We start from the raw sequence: 10,286 nt of genomic DNA, 5'->3' as shown, positions 1-10,286 counted from the left end.
CTTTTTGAAGTAGTTTCTTACTTTGCTTCCTTTACAAATGTACACATGAAGAAAGTCCATATCATTTGAGTCTTTTAACCAACAAATTTATTCAAAGAGATGTGAGATGACATTAAAATGAAGTCAATTTACTTCTCATGACTAGCTGCCTCTATCAAACAACACACATTGCTCAATATGGTTGGTTCAAGACAATTCTCATCGAATTGGTACGAGTGGAGTGCAGGTCAAAAATGAAGAAGGTAACATGTGTGAAATCACCAATGATAATGTGATCAAACTTGGTGAAGTGAACCCAATATCCACATGACAAGAACCGAAAAGACCTACACAAGACAAGGCCTCGTTAGATACCACTATTTTTATTTTATTTTTTTCATAGCCTAGAAAACTAAGAGCATGTTTGTGTTGGCATTGATAAAAGGTAAGAGGATGAGCATCTATTTCGTAAAGTGCCCAAATTATATGCATAGAAGAGAACCAGTCTTGGCATTAAATAAAAGGTAGACAATGAACATCTATTTTGTAAAGTGCCCAAATTATATGCATAGAAGAGAACCAGTCCTGAGCTTGGTTGAAGAGCTTCCAGATGACATAAGGATGACTATGGGCGAAAACTCTTAAACTAGTATTGCGATAGTAACTGCAGGCTGGATTACTTAGCCCGCACGAGACTCTGCCTAGAAATTATTTTATATGCCGACTAAAATATCGCTATTCCTTGATGGCATGGACTCATGATAACTAGCTTAAAGACGAATTTGAGAGAATTTCAGACCAGCAAAGAGTTCATGGTTCTTAACCAAGTATCAGGTGTAATTTCCATGAGCAGAAGCCTCAGGCTGCTGCCCACATAAACATAAATACAAGAGAAAAACAAGCCACAACAATTTTTAATGTCCATGTCCAATTGCTTGTGTTCACAAATTCGAAATCAACATTCATTTAAATCCATCATCAATAATGCACAGTACGACAGACAAGAACATCTGACTTTGAACAGAGTAGGTATCATGTAACATTTGAAGCATCAGACCATGGAACAAGGGAAATGATCCTTCGATTTGAGTTTGAGCCTGCAAATAACCTAAATTTCTTCATAGTGAAAATTGAAAGATTGGCAGGAAAAAGGCAGATGGCGAGCCTGAGAACGCTACAACTCAGCTTCTCCTCGAGAAAAATGCACCTTTGGAGGTTCCTGCTAAAAGATGGAATGCAATTTCATGCATAGCTGGATTCCGTATGATTTTTACATCTCTTAGTACAATGCCATTTATGTTCTGGCAGGTCGCAACTGTCAAAAGAATTGCTTATGAATGCTGCCACAAACCTAAAAGAAGAATACTGCATCAACTACCTATAAATGGACTCAGCCGAATAAGATTGTGAAGAAATAGAGCTTGAGGACTAGTGCCATGCCCAATTGGAGTAAGAAAGTGCCTGTCACAACGAGTAGCCACCTGTCACTCTGAGTTTTGATATGTGACCTCATGTTGAGTGCAAGAAAACTTGCGGACAAAAAGCCTGCCACTGCTACAACCACCCATCTAAATATCTCAATCGGCACCACAGAGAGGAACTGCAAACAGCAGTCAACTATTGTCAGTGTGAAGTTGGCAAGCCGTGAAATTGTGAATGTAAACAGTGCCGGCAACCTCAAAAAACAAAACCCCCATCTTTCATAAAACCAGATCTAAACACTGCTACTGCATCTGCAACTAGCAAACGTGCAATGTGCACTACAAATCATACACATCATAATCATACGCATACGCATACAGATCAGTCATGCCCATTGTCAGATTACATATGACACCATACAGATCAGTCATGCCCAATGTCACTCCTGATTTTAGACTATACACATCAGTCATGCCCATTTGCCACATTACATATGACACCACAAATTGCCAACAAGACTCCAACCTTCTACCAAGCATTTTAGATAAGCAATCTAATTATCTTGATAAGGAAGCTTATATATGTGTAACATGTGCAGGATAATCAAACAGGAAGATCACAACCACCTTGACAGAAAGACACACAAAAGCATGCAAATGTTAATTGATAAATCAGGAGAGACAAGCAGTACCGATGCTGGTATAAATATGAATAGAGAATAGCCATATAAGCACCATAGTTGAACAAGACCAGATGCCACTCCAAAATAGTTCAACAGGAAATAAAGCGCCAGAGGAACCACAAAAGTATATCCATAAAATAAGCCAGCAGACCAAGTTACTTTATTGATGTCATACTTCCACCCTTCATCCTTTAGCTTATGAGACAGATAAGCTGCAAAGTTGCCAAGAGCTGCTGCAACAAATATCAAAGTTGTACAAATCCAAAAAGGCCCATAACTGCAGAACATTTGGAAACCCAGAGAAAACAAGTCTTAGACATCACATGATAAGCAACTCTGAAGTACATGTTTGCAAGGTGCATAAGTGGTCATATATACAACAAAAGAATGAATATAAGGCTAAAAATGAGATACACCAATGGGAACGTACATAGCAAAATGTGTATAAAAAGCTACAAAACCTTACATATCAGGATTGTGGTCGGTCTTCTCAAAAAAGTTAGCTTTGTGTGGGAGAAAAGAGTCACGAATCCTTTCCAAGACATCAGATGTGTCCACATTGAAATAAGGCCTAAATCTAGTAATACTGAAGAAACCTTGCCAGCCTCTGGATTCACGTTCCTCTTGATTAACTGGGCCAGGTTTTGAAAAGGAATCTGGTGGAGAGAGAAGAAAAGCTGCTCAGAAAATCATTCCTGCACAAGGCTTGCTACAGCCACTAAACTTCCATGCAAGGCATTAGTGCCAAGGTTACAAGAACGTTCTTATCATCTCAACAGCAACTGTTACGTATCAAAGATAACAGCAATGCCTACCATCTGCATCTGTTGGAGGTCGATAAGTTCCTGTTATCTTGCCTTGGGTTTCATTTGGTGGAAAACTTTGTAGCTTTGACTCTGCAAGGAATCCAGCTTTGAGTTGGTTTGTGCCTTAAGGAAAAAGACTAGTCAGGCTGAAAAAGCAAGCCTTACTTGTTGGCAAGTGCTTCTCCAGTTCCAAGATAAAACCAATTTGCATCTGAACAATTCAACTACTTAAAAATTAAGTGCACATTTGCAAGGCAATAGGGAAATACCTGGAAACGGTAGAACCATGTGATCACTTCCAACAGCGGCCTGTTACAGAAAAAATTTTCTTTTTAAAAATCCATATTCACTCTCAAACCCAAGATCCAAAATTATTTACAAAAGTGCACTATGGTTACCAGGCATATCTAGACTCTAGCTGAGAGGTTTAATAATGACCATCAAACAAGTTCATGATGACAGCTTACAAAGTGAGTGGCTTTTATTCTACACTCCATCTCAATCCAAGGGATTGAAATGTTATTAGCTAAACCACAACCAAAAAGAGCAAAGTCAGCCTGGCCTAAAACACAAATATAGTAGCAAGTTTGGCAATGCTCTCTTCCAGCATATTCATGAACTGGGATTGTTATATCTCCACACCCAGGAGTTAGGCTCAGCTAACCAAGATTAGGCATCTACTGAGCTGGCAGAGATAATTAATTCTCTCTTCCAAAGGATGTCAAAAAATAGATGTGCACAGTGGTGGAACTTGCCAACTAGTTCAACACAAGATGTGGGTGATTGTGATGCCAGACCAGGTTAGAAAGAGACAGGTCACATATACTACAGCAAAAATCATTATGGATTACTGTGAGGGAAGGTTAGTTGGTATGCCAAGTGACTCAGACATACATCTAATTTTGCCTTTTCTTAGTTGGCATTATGAAGTGTGCTGAACAAAATGATGTATGTGAATGTGCCTATTATTTAACAGCACAAAGTAAGTTGCTTGGGATACATAGGGACTGCCCTGCAATCAATTGCTACATGGCATGCAGAATGATGTTTTAGTTTGTCTACCGGTAATAGGTTTTTCTAAGACAAGGGAATGGACAGTAAAGAAAACCCACACTTACTATGCATTCCTTGTCGCTCGACCTTGTTGGGTTAATGGGCAAGCAAAGTGAAACACAGAGTTGAGGATAGATGTGCATAGCACATAAGACTCCAAGTGATGGTCTCAGTTAGGGACAAGGTACCACTCCACAGGAACAGAATTCTAGGAATAACCACCAAAGAAAACTTGCTCCTACGTCTTATTGTTAAATGAATGCTTACAATGGACTACTACTTGCCATCTGATTTTAAGAAAGTTGAGCTGCAAGCAGCCATCAAATTCTTTTGAGGTGTAGAAGAGATTTTAAAAATTGCAAAGATGTGCCTAAAGTCTGCCCAGGATCAGACAATGTATAACAATAATCAACATACAACTCCCATATTGGTATACCAAGGACATTGATATATGGTGCCTGATTCTGAGGGAAAGTAGCCTAGTGAATAACATTATCTTGATTAGAATCTGTGGTATTTGATTAAGATGCATAGACTCTAGAGTTACCTAAGAGTGCCACAATATGTAGAGTTTATGACATTGTTTTGCAGTTGTGCATGCATATTGGTCCTTTGTTTGCTGGCTCTTGACTGAGATTGCAGGGGAGAAGCAGTTGCTTGACTTCTAGGCCATTGACATATTAGGTATTTAACCAAAAATCTGCATAACCTACTGCCCCTTAATCCAAAATTCAATGGTGGAAAACTTTGCCTTTAGCATAGAACCTGTGGGTAAAAACTACTCAAAACACCTGTGAAGAAAGGAAATTCACTCCAGTTGCAACATCCACTCAAAATCAAACCTTAGCTAGATTTCAGACTCACTCTATCTACTCTCTTTTATCCTTATAGATATTGGAATTTGAATAAACAAGTTGAGAGCAGCACATAGGTTTAATTTTTGGTATCAAAGTGTAGATTAGCAGAAGTACATCAGATTGTAAATTGAAATCCAAATGGTGGTTGTTATCAGACCAAATTACTATTGCAACAAATTTGTCTTTTGCTTTTCTCTAGTCAATAGCAGGAAGTGCGGCTCCAAAGCAGCCTCTTTTTGCAGAAATAGCTGTGTTTACAAATTTCTACCATCAGCTAGTTTTTGACACAGTGTTCATCCCATGAGGCTTCAACACAGCTCCATCTTAACATTACAGCTGCATTTTCCATCACAATCCTTTGGATCAGTAACCACCCAAGTGTTACATTTTCTGCAGTAATAGCAGCCTTAAATTAGCATGCGGCAATCCAGGCCAGCTTGAAACAGCTGTATGGCCTTCAGAAAGTCTTTATCTTTCGGAGGAAATGTCCCATCTTGAAATATTTGCATTTTTGCAAACCTTCAATCAAACTCACACCAATTTTGAGTTGAGATGGGCACATACTTCGGAGAGGCACCAGCGGCGGGCAGATGTCAGGGATGCCAGTTGGAGGTGGAGGAGGAGGAGCATTACATATGTAGATGTCCTACCTATAATGGGATATGAGAGCACTATCATTGCCTTTTTCATGAGGGATTTGGCCCCCTTGTTGAGCTAAAAATGCATTAGCTTTACTTAAACAGCCCCAAAACATGCTTAATTAATGAAGAAACCTTGTTTATTTAAAAGAAACACGATCCTAGAGAGTTTCTGTGTCCCATAAGCACAAACCCACTTGGGAGTGACCAAACTTTCTATAAATACATATGCTACCCTTCATTCAGCCCACAATCCCATTTTTGCAAATTTCAGGTGTTCAGCTTGCTACCCACACCCTATTCGCGGAGGACATTTCAGCCGAAGCTGTCTATTGCTGTTTTCATTAGTTGGCGCCTGATTTCCAGCCCTCTTCACACAGTTTGGAGCTGATTCCAGTCAAGCGATTGCTATTCCTGCACAGACCTACTGCCATACAGCCTACCACGTCATCACAGCCTTGAGTTTGCTTCCACACCCTGTTCACGGAGGACATTTCAGCCGAAGCTGTCTATTGCTGTTTCCATTAGTTGGCGCCTGATTTCCAGCCCTCTTCACACAGTTTGGAGCTGATTCCAGTCAAGCGATTGCTATTCCTGCACAGACCTACTGCCATACAGCCTACCACGTCATCACAGCCTTGAGTTTGCTTCCTGCCAGCTCTCGCCCAGTTGTCTTGCCTACGTTTTTAGTCACTCTCTCTCTCTTGGAAGCTGTCCCTTGCGTTTTTAGTCTTTCTCTCACTGCTGTGTTTATTGGTGTTCGACATCCGGAGGCTGCCTTGCTGCAATTCGGGATCCGTTCAAAGTACGACACAATCTCCAGCTCATTACCCTTGCCCTAATCCTTGAGATACACGAGTTTAAGGTATAGCATTCATTCACTGCATAGTGTGTTTGTTGCATGAGCAGCGTATATTCAGTAGTCAAATCACTTCATTCATTCACTGTGTTCATTATCTTTGAGTTACCCTAACCCTAACTGTGTTCTTTTATGAGTCTGTGCTTTGTCATACGGTTTTTGTTTATGTTTTTGTGTTAGGGCATTTATTTACATGGTATCAAAGCCTGGTACTCTCTAAGAAACCTAGGCCTTTGATCTGAAAGCTTTACACAAGAAGCAAGAACAACAATAGGTTCAAATGACTTCGAACACAACACCACCGATTCAGTCTCTCCAAAACCAACTATGCCGAGAACCGAGCGAGAGTGGGCCAATCAGCTTGCTCCACAAAGTTCCGACATGGTGAAAGACACTTCTGATTACATGGAAATTGATCATATATTATAGACGAAAGAAGATTGAGGAGCTCGATCAAAGGATTGCCCTTCAAGAAAAGCTTCTAAATGAAGGTATGCATGAATTTCTCTCTTCAGATTTTGCACATAAATTTGATGATGTTACAGGGCCATCGAGACCTCCATCAGGGATGGGCCCCCCTCTTGGAGAACAAGACCTGGAGTATGTTCCTTTCTTTCATCCTCTTCTGTCCACTCCAGTGCAATGTACTTTAGATTCATCTTTTGTTCCTTCTTTTACCTCTTCTGCTTTGCAATATTTTGGTAAAGATCATGTGGAAGAAAGAGTCCAGTCGGTTGACTATGGAAAAGGTCCTCTTGAGAACCAATTCTTGTATGTTAACACACATCGTGGGATTATAAAAAAAAGCCAAGTACCTATTCTTCTAACATCCCTTCTTCTCTGTCCACTTCACAAAATCAGAATAAATTTGGTATTCCTTTTTCTTCATTGCATGGTGCATCATCATCTTTACATTTTTATTTCCAATCATTAAATGATAAAAATGAACAAAACGCATCTACACCTCACACACCACATTTTCAAAACCCACCCATCCCACCACATTCTTCTGTTGCTTCTCCACTTCCATTCACACTATTTACATTTCCATTTCACACACCTCATGTCGCACCGCATATCACATCAAGGGGTTATGGAAACATAGGCACGTCCTTTAGGACCTCATCCTTCCCTCAACTGGGTAGTGTTCCACCTACTTCACACATATTTTCGGGCTCATTGCAGCTTGGGTATCCCTCCTAGTCTCTCTCGAGTGTGGATCAGTTGACTCCACAATTTGCCTCCATAGGTTTACTTAGTGGACCTTCTGGTCTTACTGCTGTGCCCCAGCCTAACTTTGGACAGGGCTTCCATATCCTAGTGCCTCCACCTACACCGGCACCTTATAGAAACATTCATGTTTCAGTGCCTCCGCCTCAATCGGCACTCATTGGACACTCATAGCCTACTTCTGTCTACCCACCTCTACCCCCTTCTTCTACCTATCAGACGTATCCACCTCCACCATCTTATCCCCCATATCTATCTTACCCCACCTACATGACACCTCATGGTTCTAGCTCATCTTCTGCCAAGCATGCATTTAATGACAAGACTCGTTTTAACGGGTCAAACTTTACCACTTGGTCGAACTTGATGAGACATGTCCTTGACTCCCAGAACCTATGGGATCTTGTGTAGGTGTCAAAACCCCAACCCGATCCCACACTTGTCCCATACGAGGTTGTCCGCTCATGTAAGGCTAGGAATTCCTTCACTATTGTCGAGCTGATGCAGGGCTTATTGCCTAAGTTTCATTCTCAGCTTCAGCATTTTGTCTTAGCATTTGAGCGATGGGCACACTTGACTGACCGCTATGCAGCTCGGGATAGGACCACTTATATCAATCTTGACCATGAGCTCCAACTTTTCAAAATCACTGATCGGGATGACTTGAAAGTCAAGTTGGCTGAGTATCGGCGTCTTCTCGCTGAATTCTCCACTAGGGGGACTCCCAAGTCCTCTGACGATCAAGTCACATTGTTCCTAAATAAACTCCCCATGAAATATTTCAATTTTGTGGAAGGTATAGGTTCAATGCCTACCGTGCCTACATTCTATGAATTTGAGTGTCAGTTATTATGTTACGCACGGTTGTTCGATCAGTTTCATATGAATTCCTCTTCAGAGGGAGCTCTTGTTGCTCATTCTCAGAAAGGGCAATAAGGGAAGGGAAAATAAAACCAAACCTCCACTCAAAATCAAAATCAAAATCAAAATCAAAAGCAAAATCCATCTAGGGAATCACAAGGAACATCCCAATCTCTCAAACCTAGGTGGCAGAATGTACCTAAAGAGAATAGGTATTGTCAACATTGTCGAAAGACTGACCGTTTTGACGACAAGTGTCGATCAAAGGCCAAAGACATAGCACCAAAACCTAAGTCACAGACCCCTACCCCTTAATCGGGCAACCCCCAGCAGGGGAGGCAAAGTGATGGCAAGGGGCTTGGGGTGAACTTGTCTCTCAGCTTGGGGTGAACTTGTTATCTGTTCAGCAGCTTTGTCGATTGGGGCGAGCAGTCTTCTTTACAACAATCACAATCAAGGTCCTTGACTCTCAGACTGGTTTAGTGATTGCTCACGGTGAGGCTGGTTTAGTGGTTACTCGCGGTGAGGCACAGCCTAATGGCCTATACCACATGACACATTTTCTAACCGAGCCGACAGTTGAGGACTCCGTGTTCCATAGCTTCTAGGCCTTAGCCACATCTCAAGAGCCTACGAACAATGAGCGTCTTTGGCATTTTCACTTAGGGCATCTTGGTTATGACTCTCTTTATGAGTTGTCGCACCGTGAGCTGATTAAGGGCCTTTCACACCTAAAGCTAGCTCAAGATGTCTGTAAAGCATGTCAGCTCGAGAAACAGCACCATACCCATTCCCTCAGCAAACCTCGCATCATGCTAAGGCATCTCTTAGATTGATTCATGTTGATATTTGTGGGCCGACTACCACTGCCGCCTTGAACGACGCGCCGCACTTCTTATTGATAGTGGATGATCATTCCAGATATATGTGGATGTACTTTCTCAAGCATAAGTCAAATGCTTTCACATATTTTTCTGCTTGGGTATTACTGGTTCATAACCAAACTGGTCGTCGTGTCGGTTGCATGAGGAGTGATACCGATGGTGAGTTCATCTCCCACGAGTTTTCCGAGTTTCTACAGAAGAGTGGTCTCTCCCGCCAACTCACCTCTACCAACTCCCCTTCTCATAATGGAATCGTAGAGAGCAGGAACCGGGCAGTCATGGAAATGGCACGCTCTATGCTGTTCGCAACAAAGCTCTCTAAGCTCCTTGGGTCGAGGCTGTTAACACTTTGGTATATATCCTCAACCAGTGCCCGACTGCGGCTCTTTCTCAGAAAACCCTGTATGAGGCATTTTTTGGCTCTCGGCCAGTCATTTCCCACTTCAGAGTCTCCGGGTATCGTGAGTACACACACACACCTGATGACAAGATAGGCAAGCTCACTCCCCAAGCTGATCTCCTTATTTTTGGGGATATTCCTCTAAAGCGAAAGCCTATCGTTTGTTTGATCCTCGGACAAACAAGGTGATCGTTAGGCGGAATGTCGTCTTTGACAAGAGAGATATCGTGCAATCCTCTACACATGACTCCGATTCAATTTCTTCTTCCACATCATCAGAGATCATGTCTACTGAGCCTGGTCTACTTCTCGCTATCGCAGTGCATAGGGTTGAAGGTCACCACAGGGGTTTGGCAAGAGAATAATGTATGGGGGTTCAAGAGCTTAGACTACGGAGATGGTAGAGATAAGAGAAGGGTTAAAGGTTTCAAGCCAAGTTATTGAAGATGTTGATAGAGCTTCCAACTGCATGTTCTTAGCAAAGATCACAAGAGTATTATCTCAAATCAACCTTGTTTTCTTCACTGTAAGAGCAATCACAAATTATAAAATCAAGTATAGTATGATGTCATGTATCATAAACAACTCTGCATCCCATCATTCATACATGATGCC

General features: G+C 41.6%; 1 protein-coding gene across 2 annotated transcripts in view; it reads right to left on the bottom strand.

Annotated features, from left to right (window-relative positions):
- Positions 1 to 871: 871 nt before the first annotated feature.
- LOC148016864 (uncharacterized) overlaps positions 872 to 10,286 on the bottom strand; it is a 45,342-nt gene continuing 35,927 nt past the window's right edge. The window contains exons 2-6 of one of the 2 annotated variants that reach the window (XM_087662851.1): positions 3,159 to 3,198; positions 2,899 to 3,012; positions 2,550 to 2,739; positions 2,093 to 2,360; positions 872 to 1,579 (exon numbers count right to left, since the gene is read on the bottom strand). In XM_087662851.1, the coding sequence (XP_087518977.1) occupies positions 1,370 to 1,579; positions 2,093 to 2,360; positions 2,550 to 2,739; positions 2,899 to 3,012; positions 3,159 to 3,198 (822 nt within the window). In that variant the 3' untranslated portion in view covers positions 872 to 1,369. The remainder of the gene's footprint in view (positions 1,580 to 2,092; positions 2,361 to 2,549; positions 2,740 to 2,898; positions 3,013 to 3,158; positions 3,199 to 10,286) is intronic. The other variant, XM_087662852.1, reaches the window with a different exon arrangement.

Source organism: Lygodium microphyllum, chromosome 22, assembly GCF_053477565.2.
Source record: "Lygodium microphyllum isolate KBCC chromosome 22, Lygodium_microphyllum_v1.1.10, whole genome shotgun sequence".
In the NCBI taxonomy this organism is placed as follows: Eukaryota; Viridiplantae; Streptophyta; class Polypodiopsida; order Schizaeales; family Lygodiaceae; genus Lygodium; species Lygodium microphyllum.
Note: the sequence above shows the minus strand (reverse complement) of the source record. Positions and strands in the feature narration are given on the sequence as shown.